A 20,565-nucleotide genomic window follows, 5' to 3' on the forward strand; every position below is an offset into this window, starting at 1 on the left:
AGGCTAATTAGAGCTGGAAATGATGCTTTGTATGGTTCCTAGCTTTGCCTGCCAATTTAAAAAAAAATATTCTGGCAGACATCTGAGCACTTGCCATCTGAGAATCAGATAACATTGTTCCTTACTGCACCACACAGGCCCCACTCCAAAAACATATTTAAAAACATCCATCATTATCAGCCTTTTGCACATAAATAAATGCACTTTTTGCAGCATCGCTGTGTAATTTGTTCTGACCTCCTAATGGAGCATGGGTAATTATTGGCTTGTGATTAAAGCTTGCTTGGAAAACAGGTCCAGGTGCAATACATGCAGGTGGAATTAACATGCACATGTGGGTGGTGGGTGGGATAAGTGGACGGACGTCCCAAACGATTCTTATTTACAGACCCCTTCAATTTGGTGGCAACTCCGACATTGGTGATCTTCCCATCGACACCTGCAACGCGAAGAGAAAAGATGGGTCATTTCTTCGGGCAGTCAGTCAGATTAGTGTTTTGGCTTTGGAAGGCCATTCTCTCTAAGACCTCCGCATAGCGTTGTGACAGCGGGCCGCACCTTCCAGCTGCGTGAGGAGCAGGTTGCCGTTGGTCCACTGGTGGATCCAGTGCTGGAAGGTGCAGCACATCTGCTCCACCTCGGACCCGGTCCTCACGATCAGCCGCCCTGTGGGGTCCGTCAGGCAGTGCTTCAGGAACACCCCCTTCAGGTCAGCCTCTGCCGTTGTGTAAGGGATGGTGCTCGCGGGCTGGTACATCAGATACAGAGGAATCACCCTGCATTGTCCACCAGTAAATGGGGGGCAGGGAGGGGGAGGACAGCGAGGTGGGGGTCATGGACAGCATGAGAGAGAGAGAAAGGGAGAGAAGAGAGAGAGAGAGATTTCTTAAATTCTTGAGTTCTGCTCTTGTAGATAGTGTATTTCAAGACATTCCATCAAGTAGTGCTTTACAGAAGTCCGCCAACAAATATATTCAACAATGAGTCTAATGAATCAGCAGTTACAACAGGCAATTTCAATGAACATTTAAGATCTTGATGTGACTTGGCAGGTCATATTAACTTTGTGATCATTGCCTGTAATTTGTCAGAAAGTCAATCTCAGTATTCATAAACTTTACAGATACCGCTGGATCACTGATGCCAAAGTGGTCAGCGCCATCACCGCCAGCGCACTTACTCCAGAACTGAGCCAAAGTTCCCAGCTACCCTGGCCTCTGCCGAGAAGACCTTACAGTACTCCCTTATCATGTTCTGAACTTTACATTCCTGAGGAGAGAGGAGGATGGCGCTCGTAAAAAAACACTTTAAGGAACCGCAAGCTTCAGGAGAAAATGACTGATGGAGTGTTCAAATATTTACATAACTATTATAATGGTAAATACAATATGGTCATACCAAACAAACACAAGATGAACACATTCAGAGAATGACCTCTCCTACTCAAATCTGATGGAGATGGAGATGAGGGGATTTTGACTCTGTGACTGATTAACAGACTAGAATAAATATTTTATTTTAAGTTTGCTTATATAAAAAGAAAGAAAAGTATGCTTTAACTACTTGAATGTGACTAAGATGTGTGTGGTTTGAGTGGATCCTTGATTCAGTATGAGTCAGCAGTGAAAACAGGGTGTTTCTGCATCACAAAGGTATCAAATGCCTCCACAGCTCTGTCTTTTATATATGTTCTTTATAAATGTATTTATTTTGGATTTTAATATTTATTTTAGATAGGGTACGGACTGTGTCCCCTAGAGCAATGAACATAACCTGAATTACTTAAGTAAACATCCATCTGTTTTAATGGATTCTATGTAAAACAAATCTAAGTTGCTTTGAATAAGAGTGTGTGCTAAATGGCAAATTATTACAATGACAGATGCAGTGCTCACCTGCTGGGTGATCTCCAGGTTTCTCTCCACAAGGTTGTGCTCGTCCTTTTTCCCGTAGCTGATGGGGTTCCGCACCTTGAGGATGCAGGTGCTCCCCGACTCAAACGCAGGCTCCAGGCCGTATATCACTTTGACCCTGCAGGCCTTGCGCGCGCAGCCGTCCCCGATGTGCGACTCCGTAAGCATGATGCGCCCGAAAAACTTGTTTCCCCAGCGGCCTGGGTCTGCCAGGCCTTTAGTGAAGAGCATAGGGGTCATCTCGATCTCCTGGCCCACTGAAGAGGACACAAGACCCAGAGACACAACCGTCATCAGCCTGAGCCCTGCCAGTGACCGCCATCATCTGAAATGTGATCAACCTTTCAACACCAGTAAACAGGCTGCCAGCTCTTACCTTCTAAATCCGCTCTCAGGAGGGACTCGGAAAGTACTTAAGACAAGGATAGAGACAGAGGTAAAATTAGCTCCAGGCAATGCAATTGAGGATCGGGCTGTTATGAAATTCTAGATGCATGAGTGAACCTGAGAGGTTTTGACCTACTGGTTGCGCTGAGGAAGAAGTCTGTGGAGTCCGTTCCGTATTCGTTCTTGATTGAGCAGCTGTAAACACCGCAGTCCATGCTCGAGACGTGGACGATGGCCAGGACCACCGGGCTCTCGTCCCCCGCGCTGGAAAATAAAACACTGTGTAGCTGGGGAGAGGACGGCGTGCGTACATGAGGAATAAAATGCAATGGCTGCATTGGGCCACAAGGGGTCTCCCAAACGCAAACTCGGCTCACCGAGGCAGCACAGGAGAAAAGGGAATAACAGTCTAAGATGGACAGCCGGCAGCACCTCCGTGTAATTCCAGAACAGGCTGATAACTGCCGGGTGAAACGAACGCAATGCAAACAGGTATAATTACAGTTATTTTTCTCCGTCACATTATTGTTTCTTTCATAGTGCAGTGTATTACCTATTGACATTTTTAAACAAATGCATACCATCTTTAAACAAATCATTGTGTTGTAATATTGTAGGTAAGAATACCATTGGATGGAATATTAAGATGATGCCAAAGATGGTGATGACATTTATGATAAACATGAATCAGGAGTTATAAATGATTATTTTTATTCATATATTTATTTTACAGATGTGGACCTCTGAGGCTACTGTACCTTTTGGTCACCTCCGCTACCTCAGCTTCATCTCTGCACCACTTGATCGTTGAGTCACTGAGCATGTTGAAGAACTGGCAGCACAGCTTAATGTGCCCAACGTTGTCTGGGAAGGGCTCTGCCCTAATCTTGCGGATCACTTGAGGAGCTGGTGGGAGAGGGAGAGTCACCTTCTGACATTTTAACATCTGTCTTCAAGCCTCTGCCATCATATCTGGGTATCCCTGTCTCTAACACAGTGTGTAAGATAAAAGTGCTTGTGTCACCATAAGTCTTTAAAGAGACTGAACACCCATTCATTTAATGTATGTTTGTCTCTCATTTATGCAAGGATAGATTACTGTTTTTAAGGTACATACAAATTGTATTTTTTAGGTTAACAGAAAATTAAATGAAAGATAAAGGAAGTTTTTTTTTTTTTTTACCTTTTAAAGGGTCCAACTTGTCCTTCTCTGCTGATTTGGGTTCAGGCTTGATAGTGTCTGCTTCCTTGACTGTCTCCTCAGGGCATTTGGGGACCTCCAGAGTTGTCTTCTTGCGGCCAAGATTAGGGGATCGTCTGGGGAGGGGTGGGGTCTGCTGCCCAGCAGGGAGCTGCAGGAGGGAAGGTCTACGGGACTGGCCAGGTGACGCGTAAGGAGCCTCCTGCTCCTTTTTTGCCAGGGCATCCGTCGAACCCGGAGACACCTCCAGGTCCTCCGTTTTTGATTTGGGGTTGAAGATTTTGCGGCGGGCTCCTAAGGCCAGCTCCTCCGGGGTGGCGGATGGGATGGGGGTCAGGCTGTTCCTCTTTCTTAGTCGGGGGCTGGTCTCACAAGATGACACAGGTGGCGGCAAGGCGTCCCCTGAGGTTTCCTCCCCGGAATGTTTTTCCACCAAAGGGGTACAGTCCACTCGAATGGCAGGAACTGCCAGTGACCCAGAGGCTTCCATGTTAGGAGTGTCTGCGACTAGATCCCTACGTGAGGTGGTGGGACTGAGCAGTGGTGACTCTGGGTTAATGGGATTGTTTTCATTTAAGCCTGACTTGTCGTTTACGTGCTGATCGGTAAAGGTATCGGAAGCCAACTGAGGCTGTTTTTGTTGTTTGTCTGGGTGGGTGGCTATGACATCAGCACACAGAAGGACCTTTTCCAGAGGGGATTCAGACACAATTGAAGGTGTTTTTTTCACGCTTGGTTCGGGTGCGGTGATTCCCTGTGGCATGTCAGAATCATTGGTGGGTGTGGCCTCCTCAACACAATCGGGGGTTGAATTAATCTCTTTTCTTCCTGCTGCAGACAGGGTAACACAGCTGTCCAGGTCACTCATGACCTCTTGCATCAGTGTGGCTACTGAATCAAGCTCTTTCGCCTCATCTTTAGAGGGCTGATTGTTCTCAGATGAGATATCATCTGAACAGGTGACAGAAAAAAGAGGAACTACAAAAGTGGGCACTTTAGGCACCGGCCAGATCATGATTGATGACTTGACACTGTTATGTTGATGCTGAACGTCAGTCTTACTAAGTCCACTGTTGTCTTTTTTGAAATTGTGTGTGACTGAGGCAGAGTCAGCGGCCATACCTGTGCTAGGCTGACCACAGGAATTCTCATTTGCCATTGCTCTGCCAGGTTTTACTTCTTGGTCTTGCTTACCAGCCTTTGGAATTTCTTTTGGTTGTAAGAGGTCTTTGTTTCTTTCTGTAATCTGCTGAATAGGAGTCACTGGAGTTGTCTTGCCAGTACTCTCTGCCATATCTAATGGTGGATCTTCTGCCGTTGCAGCTTTTAGCAAATTTGACTGCTCAGGGATGGGGGAAGTATTGTCTGCGAAAGGCGCGGGAGGCTCTCTGTTTTTAACCTGCGATTTCAGAAAGGACGTCTTCGAACATGTCCGATCCAACACTTGTGGAACTCCTGGAAGTCGTAATTGAAGTTTGATCACTTCTGGTTTGGTTACAGGGGTGCATATAGCACTTGCGACTCCATCCTTTTGAACATTTCTTAGAACTTCCGGAAAATTCTGCAGCACCTTTTCAGGTTGTGGGCCCTCCAGGAGTTTTACTTGCACAATTATCGGAAGTTCGGTTGATGCGCTGGTGACGCCTTTCTCGCCTCGCCCCCACGGAAGCCCTCCTTTTTCATTTTTATGAGCGGTGTAGATCGGTATCTCTTTCCGCTCAGTCTTGACTTTCTTCCAAGTCAAAGTTGTCGTTTCAGTCACGCCTTTGCCACCCTGCATCGTTGTTTCCTTTTGCGGACGTACGTTAACCAGGATCTCTGCTCTCCCTCTCTCACCCGGCCCTTGCACACAGGGAGCGTTGTTGTCCCGCGATCTCAGGTTACCGGCTGGGATTTCTCCCGCGCCCACGCTAACGCCTCCACATTTCTGCGCTGCACCATCGCTGCGTGGCTCCGCCCGGCCAGGTTTCACCGCGGGCATGACAGGACGCTCGGAGGCGTCCACAAGGCCAGCCGGGCGGTCGAGGCCCGACACACCTGGACCAATTGGATGTTTTTTCTGGCTATTGTCCAAACCGTAGGCGTGAAGCTGCGTGTTCTGCGATGGTGCCCCAGAGGCAGAATGGATGCGGTTATGCAATGTAGATGTGTCATCAGCTTCTGCATTGACTTGCCCTGCTGTAGATGCAGGAGGCCGTATTTCCTGCTTATGTGGGAAGATAGACAGGTCCCTGCCAGAAGACACGTGCTTCCCATTCACCTGCGAACGGTCCACTGTAACCTTGAATCACAAACAAACACAGTTACATCACGATGCTGTAATTAGTCTAGTGTTCCAACTTGTGATGGAATTTCATGACCAACAGACAGCACATCTCTGGCATGTGAAATACTACATTTGCACATTCTAGGCCAGTGGTAACCAACCCTGCTCCTGGAGATCTACCATCCTGTACTGGTTTACAGGCATTTAGCAGACACTCTTATCCAGAGCAACTTACAGTGCATACAGTTATACAGCTGGATATATACTGAAGCAATGCAGGTTAAGTACCTTGCTCAAGGGTACAACGGCAGTGTCCTACCAGGGAATCGAACCTGCGACCTTTAGGTTACAAGACCAACTCCTTAGCCATTATACTACACTGACACTACACTGTCCTGTAGGTTTTCACTCCAGTCCAAACAAAGCACACCTCATTCAACAGCTAGAGATCTTGTTGAGCTGCTAATTACTAGAGGTCAGGTGTGCCAAATAAGGGTTGAAATAAGGGTTGAAATAAAACCTACAGGATGGTAAATCTCCAGGAAAAGGGTTGGTTACCACTGTTGTAGGTCATGGAAACAGCAGAATGCTATTCCATCTCTTTGCTACTGTTTGTGGAATTTAGAAACATTGTCCAATGTGCAGGTACAACAAGTTCCCAGTGTAATTTTGTATTATTTTCTATGTGTTTTGTTGTGCGTCAGCCTGTGCAAGAGGTACTTAACATGCTGTGCTTTGACAGCAGTCATGCTGTCTATATGCCTCATATAGACTGAGGAAATTAAAGGTGAGTTAAAGTTAAAGGTGAAACTAAATTAAGTACAATTTAAAAATTTGTTTTGCTGGATGGCAACAAACTCCCATTTAACAGCATTCAAAAAAAAGCTTGTGTGGAATATCTACCAGGGCTGATATTTATATCACAAGAAGAAATTATAGCACACAAGTTGCTGTGGGACATAGTACAACACAATCAACAGCACATATAGTTTTGCTTCTCAAATAAATTAGTGCTTTTCAAATAAGAGGAAGACTTTATGTTTTAAACATGTATATCAAATCTTATGATGCAATAGAGAACTTGCTTAGCAGATTATTCAAAGGAACTGACATTCATTCATATGCATCAGTATTTTACTGAAGCAATTCAGATGAAGAGCTTTACATAAATACGTTTTTCACCATGGATGTGAACCTGCAACCTCAGAGTTAAATACCCAGTTCTGTAACCTCTGCACTGCACAATTTCTTTTGTTTGTTTTACATGTACAAAAATGTAATGTAATGTACATGTACAAAAGCTCATTGAAGAAAACCTTCCCTGTTCTGAGTTCCTCTTTTTCTCAGCTGAGCTTGAATATTTTTACTGAATGGTCAGACACGCTGAATGTTGCAAATTCATATACTGTACCTGATGCGCTAGGAGAGGTACTTATCTTATTAGTTCAGGAAATACCTTGTTACAGAATGTAGCATAACTGTATAAGCAAATAAAGGAGAAGACATTGTTGTATCTACCACAAACGCCCACGTTGAGAGGGAAATGAGTCATGACTGTTGATGGATTCATCACAAGGTGATGCAGCAGGACTGAGCAGTGGCTCGGTAATCTCTCTGTAACTGCTCGCTTTCCATCGGTCTTAATTGAGCTCGTGCTTGTGGGGGCTCGGGGCTCGACTGTGGCCTGACGTGACGCTCGTCTGCTGTACACTCAGACTGAAGAGCATGTGGGGAGCGAGCGGCGAGGGAAGGGAGAGCGGCAGAGAGGATGACTGTGCGTATGGTGGCGGGGGTAGGTTTGGGGGTGGGGGGGGCTGTCTTTTCCCCCTCTCTCCAGCTGCAGGGCTGAGCTTCAACAGACGGCCGTCGGTCGTATTTCTGAGCAGTGTCATGTGGTCACGGGCTAGCTTTTCCCCCCAGCTGCACTTTTGAAGTGTTTGTCGGTCATTTATGTAACCCAATAGCCTGCTGTTGTTTTTGGGTGCCCCCCCCTCCCCCCTATCCAGGTTCCTTCCCCCATGCCATATCCCCTTTCCAAACTCTCTCTGTTCTCTAAGCCCCTCCCCTAATCTTAAAAAAAACTTTATTTCTCAGATAATGGAGCACGGGAGGAAAAATAACGGCGCTTTACAATAAACTAGTAATTACAGAGTAAGGTGCAACCTCGTAATCACAAGGAAATGTTTTATTACCCATTGTAGGAGGAGCAGATCCTGGTAAATGGCACTTTTTTTATTTAGGCTTTTCTTCCAGGTCTTGGGTGACACTACATCCATTTTTGCATCATCAATGATCTTGATTTTCAATAAGGCCCTCCCCAAACTGTACAACCAAATCCAACAACCTCCAAGGGAGGAATGCAACAAGCAGTCAAAAACAGGGATATTTTTTTGGAAGACGGGATTCGTGAGGTGGGAATTATTGCACTAAATAAATGAATGGGAACATGCAGGGGAACATCTAGCTTGTCTGACCATCGAAGAGGCTGGTTTCATGAGGTAGATGAATTCAAAGGTTAGCCGCCTAGTGCTGACGTCCTTTGTGAGTGATTGCCTTTAATGCAGGCGCTGTTGCTGTCGTGACACAGGTGACACTCAAATGCACAAAATTAGCCAGCTATCTATTTAAAGTATCAGTTGCTGCCCAAAGCTAGCTTTTAATAGCTGTTTCCAAGCACATTGACATAGCTATGGGGATGTCAACTGCTGGTACCTCAGACCAGTCAGCTTGGCTCGGTTGTATTTTCAAAACATTTGACTATCACAAATGTGAGATCAAACTGCTTTTGGAACTATCTTCAGACAGGGTTGCGTGACGGGGTGCTGGTGCCCCATCCAGTTAAAGTGCTGATGCAGCGCAGTGATGTCTGTAATTTGTAAATTTACACCAACTGTGCCAGTGCAAACAGGCCAAAAAATAGTTTAAAAAGTTTAGTTAAAAAAGAAAAGGACAACATTCAAAAACCAGTTGTCAAATGAGATTTGAGTTTGTAAAGACACAGGCTCAAGCCTGGCATTCAGTGCAGCTTGAGCTCCTGAGAAGGTTACACTCATTTGGCAGAAAGAGAGAGAGAGAGGGAGAGAAAGAGAGAGGAACTCTCAGGAAAAGTACAAGGATTTTGTGACGTTGGCCACGCCCTCCTGCATAACACACCCCCATAGGCACCTGCATTTCAGACCAAACCACAGGAGAAAAGAGTGGGCGTACTGTTAAGACAAGGGAGATGGATGTCTCCGTGGTCAGACGGTACTCTCGTTTTACAGCATTCAGCCAATCAGCATTCATCTGGGTCACTCCTGCGATTTACCCGACTGTGGGAAAACATTGTTCACACATTTCTTAGTGTCATTTTCCAGACCAGCCACAAGAAGTGGAAACATGCCTCAAACATGCCTCAATATGTAAAAAATCATTATGGGGGCACACCTACATGGGGAACGTACACAGTACAATATCCTGTGATAAGTCAACTCAAATTGTTTAAATAAGTTGAAATAAAATTTTACTCTAACGTTGAGTTGATTTGAAATGTCCATTTCAAAAAGTTTTTTTTCCCCACTGAAGACCATCGTCAGTGTAACAGTATTGTGATTGCTATGAGATGTTCCATGACAGTTTCTTCTATTTATGCAACAAAAATAAAAAATGTTTCATTCACTATGAAGACAGAACTGAAACAGGCGTCCTCTGATAGATGCCCAGTAGCATAATTCATAATTCAATTCATCTACTTCCGTAGATAAAAACAGCTCTCTTTCCACAGCGTCAATATACGGAAATGGTTTAATTCTAAAAAAAAATATGTATACCACGCAAAGACCACAGTTCTTATTTTACAGAAGGCACAAGTCACGTGTTAGTCTGCTCAAAGTGTTACTCACATACTGAGTTCCTCTCCTTCATCAAGAGCTGTGGCTGAAGTTAACAAGGCACAACAGGAACTCAAGTTGCAGTTCCATTTTAAGGAGAAAGAAGAAGCAAAAACATTGCAGGTGTGAAATGTATGTGCGAACTTGAAGTTCAAGCTTAAAGTGTATTGCCTACGTTCTGTATTAACCACAGAATGAACAAAGACGGCTGCATGACTAGGACTTCTGAAATGAACACTGTGTAGCACATCATGCTAACATTACAAAGGGGAATACGGCTGAGTGCCTGATAACTCAGAAGAGCCTTTTGTCCTTTTTCTGTGAGACAGAAATGACCGCAGACAATGTGGAGAAGGTAACACAGGGCGCACATTCATAGACTTCATAGTTAAACTGAACTTGCAAAAGCAAACCTGTCTGTCCTCATATTCGGACAGTGAGAGAGCCAAGAAAGATAAAAAAACAGAGAAGGGTTTAAAGCTCAGAAGCTAAATCAAACCTCGGCCTGAACATTTGTATGAGGCATAACAGTCAGCTGCCCTGAAGGCTGTGCCACCTGTGTGTGGCTTTGCAAAAGAACATTCAACCTGGCCGGGGTGAAAAGTTGCTTAAAAGCACTTGATAACGCATCCAAAATATTATTCAGAAATGTTTTATGTCTGTGTAGTTCTCACATTAGAGACTGTAACAAGGCTTCACACAGAGATTCACGCTGGAATGAGGTGACAGCAGAATGACAACAGAGTGACTGAACTATCAATCTGCTGCACAAACACACAGATAAATCCTAAACCATACTGAGAGGCGCGAAGGCAGAGTTGCCAGCAATGCTGGAGTAGCCAGGAGCCTCCTGGAATTCCCCTTGGCTTCCCAGTAGTTTTTTTCTGTTGCAAGATATAGCAAAAAAAAACTGATAATGATCAGAAACGTTGGCACGTTATTTCGAGAACAGGCAGATGTGGCCCCTGTTTGGTGGGACTTGGCACCCCTAGGTCAGAGAGAGCAGTGAAATACCAGAACGTGTGATTTATTATCACGGCCAGTCTCTTTACACTCAGTAGAACGTTCTGGAGAGATGGATTGTGGCCTGGTCTAAACTGGCAGTAGGACAGTCGCTGCGCTGTGGGATGTGTGGAATGCGGACTATGCGGCGAGGAGTGGAGCTGATCCCGGGCTTGGCCGACAGCTCAAGCCTGCACTCACAGCAGTCACAATGTACACAGAGAGAGGAGAACCTCTTCCACAGTCACAGTGTCACAGAGAGAGGAGAACCTCTTCCACAGTCACAGTGTCACAGAGAGAGGAGAACCTCTTCCACAGTCACAGTGTCACAGAGAGAGGAGAACCTCTTCCACAGTCACAGTGTCACAGAGAGAGGAGAACCTCTTCCACAGTCACAGTGTCACAGAGAGAGGAGAACCTCTTCCACAGTCACAGCGTCACAGAGAGAGGAGAACCTCTTCCACAGTCACAGTGTCACAGAGAGAGGAGAACCTCTTCCACAGTCACAGTGTCACAGAGAGAGGAGAACCTCTTCCACAGTCACAGTGTCACAGAGAGAGGAGAACCTCTTCCACAGTCACAGTGTCACAGAGAGAGGAGTACTGCTTTCCACAGTCACAGTGTCACAGAGAGAGGAGTACTGCTTTGCACAGTCACAGTGTCACAGAGAGAGGAGTACTGCTTTCCACAATCACAGTGTCACAGAGAGAGGAGTACTGCTTTCCACAGTCACAGTGTCACAGAGAGAGGAGTACTGCTTTCCACAATCACAGTGTCACAGAGAGAGGAGTACTGCTTTCCACAGTCACAGTGTCAAGAGAGAGGAGTACTGCTTTCCACAATCACAGTGTCACAGAGAGAGGAGTACTGCTTTCCACAATCACAGTGTCACAGAGAGAGGAGTACTGCTTTCCACAGTCACAGTGTCACAGAGAGAGGAGTACCGCTTTCCACAGTCACAGTGTCACAGAGAGAGGAGTACTGCTTTACACAGTCACAGTGTCACAGAGAGAGGAGTACCGCTTTCCACAGTCACAGTGTCACAGAGAGAGGAGTACTGCTTTCCACAATCACAGTGTCACAGAGAGAGGAGTACTGCTTTCCACAATCACAGTGTCACAGAGAGAGGAGTACTGCTTTCCACAATCACAGTGTCACAGAGAGAGGAGTACTCACTTTCCACAGTCACAGTGTCACAGAAAGAGGAGTACTCACTTTCCAGTCACAGCGTGGGTTGCGCACACTGCAAGCGCTCAGGAGTGCTGTACTGAGCTTGGCTGGTTGTAATAGAAAACAAAATAGGTTTCGCAATTTCTGTCTGTGTCTCAGCTTTCCGTTATGACAGGAAGAAAACTCCTGTCATTTAGTTTAGAAAAACAAGTACTTTGAAGTGATTTCATTTAGGAATCTGGGCCAAAGTTGAAGTCAGCAACTTCTTCAATCTTCCAAACCAAACTGGTTTTGTTTCAGTTTGACTACAAACACAGGCAAGGTAACTGATTCTGGCTTTGCGGAGGAAAGGAGGATGTCCATACACCAGGTAATGACTGCAGCTGTCCACAGTTACACCATTTTTTGGATAACCCCTCTCCAAGAAAAAGAAAATATTGAAAAATGTCATCGTTGCTTAATTTGCATCTTTCTTCTGTGGAAGTGAAGAGGAATCTTATGGAAATGGTCCCTAAGGCAGTACCTGGGAGTGAACTTTCATTCTGCGGAATGTTACTGTGGGCTGCTGGATAGCAGGAGGAGCTATCCAGCAGCCCACAGTAACATGCCACAGAATTCAGTGTCTAATACTGAATACGGACTGTGCCAGAAATGATAGTGACTGGCAGCCTCAAAGGTGCCACATAACTGACTGTAGTGTCACACAGGAAAGCACAGCTTCATTCCGTCGTCTGGGTGTTCCTCACCCCTCCGGCTCGCCAGTGGCAGCTGTGTGTGATGTGTGCTCATAGGTGCACGTGCGCTGGTCTGCCCATGGTGCTGGTTTGCAGACATTCCACTCGGAGTAAAACTGGCCGTTCCAAATGGCAAGAAAATAAAACCAATTCTGTCATAAAAATTGGTTGAAACTTGGCTTTCAAGCCTTCAAACCTCAAAGGCAATCCTTCTAATTTAATGGGCATTGTTGCCATGGTAAAATTACTATCTGTGGAAGCTTCATCATAACTATAACCCTAAAATATTGCCCACTCTGGGGTGTTCCTTGGATTTCATTTTATTTTTGGAGCTAATGCGTGATGTACTGCAGCTGCATTCTGTTTGGACTTGTCATCCTTTGGACGTGTCATCGTATTACACGCCGTTTTATCACGCGCATCTCTCCTATGAGCTGCTGTTTGTCATTTCTCCTGAGTGGGTGACGCAGTTGACGCTGCATTCTTGCCTGAAACCTGACTGGGGAAATAGTGTCAGAAATGACTCACACTTGGCCTCTGTCTGATAACACCTGACGCCTTCAGGCCCATGGTCGAGTGTATGAAATTTCTCTGGCAACCATTTTAGATATTCTGCTTTGAGTTTCCTTCCTGTGCCAGTTCTGTGTCCTCTGAGGCTAAGTGAGCGTGAGAGTGAGAGTGAGAATGCACTTCTGGAGAAAGCCTCATGGGCCCAACTGTGGTAACAGGAGGGGGCGAGAGGTGACAGGAAGTTCATGTTCCAAACCGCAGCGTACTCACCTTAGTCTCTGGCGGTGGCCGGTGCATGTGTGCGGCCTCAGGGCTCTTACTCCAATCAGACGCGGGCGGTTCAACGCGCTCGTGCGGGTGCAGGGGCGGGGCGGTCCGACTGTCTTCCCCCGCCCCGGCCGGCAGAGAGGACGCGGTCCTGACCGTAACTCCTGCCGTGGGGCCCCCTGAGGCCACTCTTGGCTCTGGTGCACGGCAGCCCGGGGGCTCAGGAGCTGTTTTTGGCAGGGGGGGGCCTTTTCCGCGCTGGTCCACTGAAGGCGGCGCCCCGTCCGCCTCCGCGGGCTCTGGCCGTGGGACGGGGGTTTGAGTTCTGCCGCCAGCCTCCCGCCGGCGGGTTTGTGGCGGTTCTTTTGTGGAGGGAGGGAGCTGCGGGCTGGCGGTGGGGGTGCCCCTTCCCTCCACCTTCATGCCGCAAACAGGTGGAGGGTCTACGCCGTTCGCCGCCGCTGCAGCCGGGTCCTCGTTCTTGCTCTTGTTCCGAAAGAACATGTCCCTGAGGGAGAAGAACATGGAGGCCAGCGTGCTGGGCGACTCAGGCCCCTTCAGTCCCGTCGTTTCTGGCGACACCCTCACCACCGGGACGGTGACCCCCAGCGGCCCCCGCCCCGGCGCTCCTCTGTTTTTGGCGGTTTCTTTCTCCCTGGCCGCCTGGCGGCCGGCGACGGGCTCCGGCTTCGAAGCGTCCTCCGGCGGCACGCCGTTCTGCTGGGGCCCGGGCGGCTCCGGTTTGGAGCATCTGGTGAGGTACCGCGCCAGGCTCATCTCTTCCTCCCCTGCTGGTTTCTCTTCACTGGAGCCACTCGGCCCCGAGCCGCCGTCACCACCGCTGCTGCCCCCTGCTGGCTCGACACTGTCGGCCCTGTTTGTCTTTATCGCCTTGTTGGCGAGGGCGTCTTTGGCCGCAGGCCTCGTGGTGATTATCTCCACTTTATTGCCGAAGTACAGGAATGCCGGCTTGCCGTTCTCCTTGACGGGCTCCGGGTGAGCGGCAAACCCGTTGGCGACGGGAGTCTTTGCAGTCACGGCCGGCCGCTCCACTAGCTGCACGACAGGCCGCTCCACTGGCTTGGTCTCTGGGACGAGTGGCTTGGTCTCCGGAGCGACTGGCTTGGTCTCCGGGGCGACTGGCTTGGTCTCCAGGGCGGGTGGCTTGGTCTCCGGCTCGAAGGCTGGGGAGGGTGTGGGGCCAGGCTCGCTGGGGGACCTGACCAACCGCGGCCTCCGGGCAGGGGCGATGACACGCGGTTGCTCGGCGACGGCGGCACGTGTGCTCTCCCCGCCCCGACGGCGGCTCTGCTCCAGGTCTCTCCTCTTGCTGTCGGCTTTCTGCTTCAGCTTGGCGAAGAAGCGCTGGTGGATCATGAACTCGTTCATGGCGCCCACCTCCAGCACGCCCGAGCAGGACACGATGCCCTTGCTGTTCCGGGCCGAGGCCTGGTAAATGGCAGCATCCTCCTGGGTGCAGCTGGAACAAGAGCAGAGCATGAGGACTGTGTGTGTTTGTGTGTGTGTGTGTCTATGTTGTGTGTGTGTGTGTGTGTGTGCGCGTGTGTGTGTCTATGTGTATGTGTGTGTGTGTGTGTCTATGTGTGTGTGTGTGTGTGGTGTGGGTGAGTGTGTGTGTGGTGTGTGTATGTGTGTGAGTGTGTGTGTGTGTAGTGTGTGTGTGTGAGTGTATGTGTATGTGTGTGCCTGCATGTGTGCACATGTGAGTGCGTGTGTGCTCAGAGAACATTTCAACATCTTTTTAACAAGTCTGTAAAGTTTCAGATTCATATCATAAATCATGTCATGTTATATCACATCATGTCATACATCCATGGTTATTAAACAGTACCCTGTTCCGAGACCATGAGATGCTGGAATCGGTTCTCTGCACACTGATGATCACGCACCAAACATACATCCGAATTCTCATGCTCAACAGGTGCCACTAATTAGCAGTATCAATGCTGTCAAATTTTCCATAGCTGAGTTTATGCATTTAAATTTGTGATGCTGAATAATACAATCAAATTTTTTGAATAGCATTGCTGATGTGGTACATACTTGTATATGTGGAGTGTATGCGTTTTTCCATTGCTGAATATTTCATATTTGGGAAGGCCGCAGTATCTGTCCATTTCCATATCATCTTTGTACCAGGTCACTTCAGGTGTTGGGTTACCTGGAGAGAAACAGCCGCACTGATGGTAAACTGATGGTAAACCTTACAAAAAAGAAGTTTATAAATGTATGCCTTAAGTAGACTTTTTTCTGAAAACTTATAAAAGATAAAATACCTAAAGTATGCCAATTTGGTTCATAGTTCTAGGAAATACTTTAAGTATACTTATAATTTTGTTGCTTTTTTATTCAGTTATGTAAAGAAAAGCATATTTTATACTAAAACATAAACTTGATGTACTTAAGCATACTTTAAAAAGATTAACTTTTACACAGGAACAACAGGACAACCACTGCTTGTCTCTTTTTTTCCAGGGAAAGACTGACTCATCAGAAAACTGTTAGCAAAGGTCATAGTTAAGGAAAAGCATATGGTTGCGGCTCGCAAAATGATGTTGTTAAAAATATTGCATCGTCACCCCATGTGCGGGAATTTCAGCCAATGTGATTGCTTCATGTTGATACATTCCAGTGGTCACAAAAGACTTGGCTTTCATAGACATTTTGATTCAAGTAACTTGCCTCCAAGTCACAAGTACTGTTATAATCCTTTCCTGATTGCAATTTCCCCTTTATCACCAACAGTTTCTCTTTCATCTTTGCACTGTTGGATTAGCACTAATAACTAGTCAGCACTTTTTAGTCTCCACATACGAAATTAAATACACAGGCATTTCTACATAGCAAACGCACAAATTGGCCTATTGCAACAATTTAGTTTGTACATTGAGACTACCACTAAGGAATACGAAATGAACGGATATAAAAGCCCACGCACGCACACACACACACACACACACACACACATGCTCAGAGTACATATACCGTGGGGACTGTACCTGAAACTACGCAGGTGAACTTTGCATTACAGGACTCTGACACTGCCTTGGATTTTAAGGTGGTCTCAAACGAAGGCTGGGTCTCCACTGCCAGCTGAGCCATCACGCTACACAATGTGCTTCTGGAAAACATTTGCCAACCTTAACATGTCAGCTCTCTGAACAAATATATTCTCAGCACACTCAGCTCTCAAACACCGTATTACATCTCTGGGTCAACACTGTCTCCTCTGTTTTAGTTCAGTAGGGTCACGTGGGTAGTTATACTTTTGGTGTATACATTAAAATGTGAGAACATACTTTGAACTCAAACAAACAAATGGTGCAGAATAATTGTTATTGCGTTATAATTAATATTCAAACCAGTCTTTTGCTGTGAAAAGAGAAGGATAGTTAATTCACTATTAGTGGTTCAAGAGACACAATATTGCTTAGTAAATCTTACATTCATTACATGTTTTGAGTTCCTTTAATTATTTACTTTGTAAGAAGAAAAATGTGAACTGTGCTGTGCTGGGGGGAAAGGTGGGGGGCTGGGGGGGTCGGGGGGAGGCGGGGTGGGTGGTGGTGTGCACTGCAGTCTTTTTGGTTTAGTATGGATCAGAGGTTAGCTTGACCTTATATTTTAAGAGTAGATTACCTTGATGGCCTGTGGTGACATTGTCTATGACTGTGGTAGCTACACAGAGAGATAGAGCAGATAGGAGCAGCTTGTCAGGTGTTGGGACCTGGACCGTTCCAGTTTGGCCAACCTGTATCTTTCCAGCCCTACTGCCACCTGCACTTTACTCAACGGTATTATCAAGGCAGAGACGGATCAACATTTCATTTTAACATTTTAAACGTGCCTTCCACAGAGATTCAGTCAAGAATACATCTTGATTTTTATTTGCTGCTCATTAATAACATGGGATTTTGAATTTCTGAGCTCAAGGAGATCATTTTTCACATGATGACACTTGTCCACAGGCTTTCTGCCTCTTTCTTGTGTTACTTTAGGAGCGTAAATAAAGGCCTTCATACCCACTTGTGTACATTTCCATGCTATACATAGAGCAACGGAATGTTGGAGAGTTTCAAAAGTGAGCCCGTGAATATCTTGCAGTGTACTTACAGTACGTGACCTGCCTTAAAGAGTGACATCATACATTGTTGTTTAGGGCCAAATGAGGTGAAGTGGTTTGTACTCATTGAACTTCTACATTCACTCTGCCTGTGTTCTTTCTCTGCCCTTCCCCCTAATCCGGACCCTAACCCCCAACCTCAGCCCCGCCCTTTCAGCCCTAAGTCACAATCCTTAACCTCACCCCTAGCCTAAATCTGACCCAATTAAAAAATAACCTTTTATGCAATCGCACTTACACAACAACGTGAATATTCATTGCAATTAGGATAATCCTGCTTGCTGTTATATAGTACATACATTTTTAACTACAGTGAAATTTCAAACATGGGTGTCTCCTTTTTTACCAAATATATCTGCTTGACTACAGCTGCATGCCAATAACTAATTATACAGAAGAGGGCAGTCAGGACAAATGTAAGCTGTTTATTTTGCAGAAACATGATGCTCTCTTGCTCTCTGTTGAGAAACATTAAGGAGAGTCTGTTTTTTCCATTACCTGCTTTTACACATGTGTTTTGTATACTGTACATATACAAAATGCATGTAAAATTCAATGTTGCTTCATTAACAAAGATTAAATGTATGTCAGTTTTTTTCAGTCATAGAGTGTTCCGTTTTAAAAACCATAAGTAACTTTTTGTAAAAAATTTCTATTTGTAAATGAATAATAGGTTTTCCGAAACCTTTGGAAAGGTTGTTGACGCCCCAATACAAGGCACCCAAGTCCTTGCAGGTCAGATCCATGAATGCTTACCCATGTGCAGTTTTAATAGAACCATCCTATGAGCATTTTACTACGGAACATCCAGTGCCTGTGGAATCTACGGAAGTCCCATGATGGCTGTGTCTACCTATGCCCAGTGCCGCAGTGGGGCTGAGGCAGACAGAGGGGGAGGACCGGGGTGTCCGTACCTGGTGTCCGTCCGCATGTTGAACGGGTAACCGCGACCGTCAGCTCTGCCGCTCGGCGCGGCGATGACATCACCATTAAAGCTGCCGTACCTCCCGCTTCCGGAGAAAGAACGGAGCAGGGGCCTCCTGGAGCTCATTTTCCAAACAAACGACTGAATCCCACAAAAATTTCACTCAGGGGCCTGTGAGACGTCTTCCTGAACAGCAAAATAAAGCCCCCGCTTGTCCTCAGCGTACAATCACAAAGGGAAGCAGCAATTCCTGTTACACAGACAGTGACACAGAGAGAGTGTACGAGCAAATTAGGAAAATGATAATGAATACAACAGAAGACAAAGATTCAAAAGTAAAGCAATCTCTAACACACAGCATATTGTAATAAATTTCCATTTAGAAAGCAACTCATACTCAAGCATTATCCTGAAATGTTTCACTGAAGCCAGCTGAGCAGTTTCATCAGGGAAAAAACTATAAATAGAAGAGTTGCCAACAAACAAACAAAAGCCACATTTTTACAACCGAATTGGAATGGACCATAAAATTTAGTTCTTTCACTTGTTTGTACTGAGGTTTAAAACTTGTGCTAAAGAAAACAGTGTGTCATTATTTGATAAAATAAGCACACAATAAGCTCACCAATCATGAGTCTTGGTGTCCTTTGGAGGTGTCCCAGTGCACGGCACTGCAATTGTCAGTCCAACATGAGCATGTGCTACTGGAGGTGTGGGGGTGTTGGGAGATAGAGGGTAGGGTTGGGGACACTATTTATAGCAGACCCACAAATAGGCACAAGTGTACATCACATATTCCCAAACTGGCCCTCAGACTCATGTCTGCAGCTAGGTGCACCTTTATTAATCCCCTGTGGGAAAAAAAAGACATAATTGTCAAAAGAAACAAAGAAAAACAATCGGACAGAGGACAAAATAAGTTTCTTTTGGAAAAGTGCTGTAGAAGCTCAACATATTATGTATTTCTCTGGTGTGAGTCGTGGAGGAACGGAAATCTCACTGGTCACCCTCCAAATTCTTTACAGGTGATAAGTGTATTCAGTGGAAACTGGGATACTTGCCTGGCCATCTGTGTACCACCTGCTTACATCTGTACTTAAACTCCTAAGAACATGCTTTCAAGTAGCTCTTGATGTCGATCTCTACCGTGAACCAGAAAGCATTCCTAGCTGTTGGCACCTCCCCCCAGCACACACACACACACACACACACATACGCATGCAAGCACACACACACACACACACATCAATGAACACCCTTGAAAGTCATTCTGTGGGGTATAATTACAAGAATCATATCAAACCATTTGTTTCTAAAAACCTACAAAACCCTTTCGGTTATTTCAGTTCCCAAAGAGCTTGTACTCATTGAAACAATCCATCCAAACAAGTTATTATTGAAAGCTAATTTTATTTGTTTATTTGACAATATAATTTATTATTATATATTACTATTAAAACAGTGTCATGGATTGGTGATAATACAAATGCTGTAAAGAAACTAGTTAAGTTACAGCCAGTGGAAAAATGTAAAGTCACTTTACTTGAGTAACTTCACATAGCTTGTTGGACCACCACATATGGCATTGTCTTCCAGCATCTGGAATTGTACGGGAAGAATACAACACTGCTCTTCCACAAGAAAGGCAACAAACTTATTCTTAGTTAAAGAAAGTGTTAAACACTGCCTCAGGCATCATTCCAGAAAATTCTATACATGCTTGACAGTGTTTGGATCTGGTGATTGAGAATGCCAGGACATATAGATAACATCAATGCCAAAGCTCCTCAAAACACTGGGCTTTGCAAATAGAGTCAAATAGGAGGCTTTCTACATCCAAGCTCTACATCCAGACTATATACTTGTTGAGGGCTAAAAATCCTGACAACCGTCAGACCTTAGTGAACTGATCTACTGAACTGTGTTGATCAGCATTGTAATATAACATGACCTTTTCTGTCATTTCATGCAGTCATAAACTGCTTTCATGTATTCTGCCTTCCTGGATGAGGTCAATGAGAGTTGCTGTGTTGTACAATAAGGGAGAGAGACTTCCAACGAAGTCAAATCTCTTTTAATGGACCGGTGCTAGGTGTAATGACTGCCTGCATCTCTACAAACTTTGAACAAAACTAAAAGCATTTTGAATGGTATTCTGCAGCTCAATAGGCCTACCA

The 20,565-nt window shown here is 45.8% G+C and overlaps 1 protein-coding gene across 2 annotated transcripts in view; it reads right to left on the bottom strand.

Moving 5' to 3' along the window:
- Positions 1 to 19,174, bottom strand: part of alpk3a (alpha-kinase 3a) — a 21,561-nt gene extending 2,387 nt beyond the window's left edge. Inside the window, exons 1-14 of one of the 2 annotated variants that reach the window (XM_064313098.1) lie at positions 19,014 to 19,174; positions 18,378 to 18,638; positions 16,980 to 17,018; positions 16,340 to 16,461; positions 15,384 to 15,501; positions 13,323 to 14,799; positions 3,484 to 5,782; positions 3,059 to 3,206; positions 2,437 to 2,564; positions 2,290 to 2,325; positions 1,896 to 2,170; positions 1,181 to 1,269; positions 559 to 776; positions 391 to 439 (exon numbers count right to left, since the gene is read on the bottom strand). In XM_064313098.1, coding sequence (XP_064169168.1) covers positions 391 to 439; positions 559 to 776; positions 1,181 to 1,269; positions 1,896 to 2,170; positions 2,290 to 2,325; positions 2,437 to 2,564; positions 3,059 to 3,206; positions 3,484 to 5,782; positions 13,323 to 14,799; positions 15,384 to 15,501; positions 16,340 to 16,461; positions 16,980 to 17,018; positions 18,378 to 18,514 — 5,135 coding nt within the window. In that variant the 5' untranslated portion in view covers positions 18,515 to 18,638; positions 19,014 to 19,174. The remainder of the gene's footprint in view (positions 1 to 390; positions 440 to 558; positions 777 to 1,180; positions 1,270 to 1,895; positions 2,171 to 2,289; positions 2,326 to 2,436; positions 2,565 to 3,058; positions 3,207 to 3,483; positions 5,783 to 13,322; positions 14,800 to 15,383; positions 15,502 to 16,339; positions 16,462 to 16,979; positions 17,019 to 18,377; positions 18,639 to 19,013) is intronic. The other variant, XM_064313099.1, reaches the window with a different exon arrangement.
- Positions 19,175 to 20,565: the final 1,391 nt, after the last annotated feature.

This window comes from Anguilla rostrata, chromosome 16 (assembly GCF_018555375.3).
Source record: "Anguilla rostrata isolate EN2019 chromosome 16, ASM1855537v3, whole genome shotgun sequence".
Classification (NCBI taxonomy): Eukaryota; Metazoa; Chordata; class Actinopteri; order Anguilliformes; family Anguillidae; genus Anguilla; species Anguilla rostrata.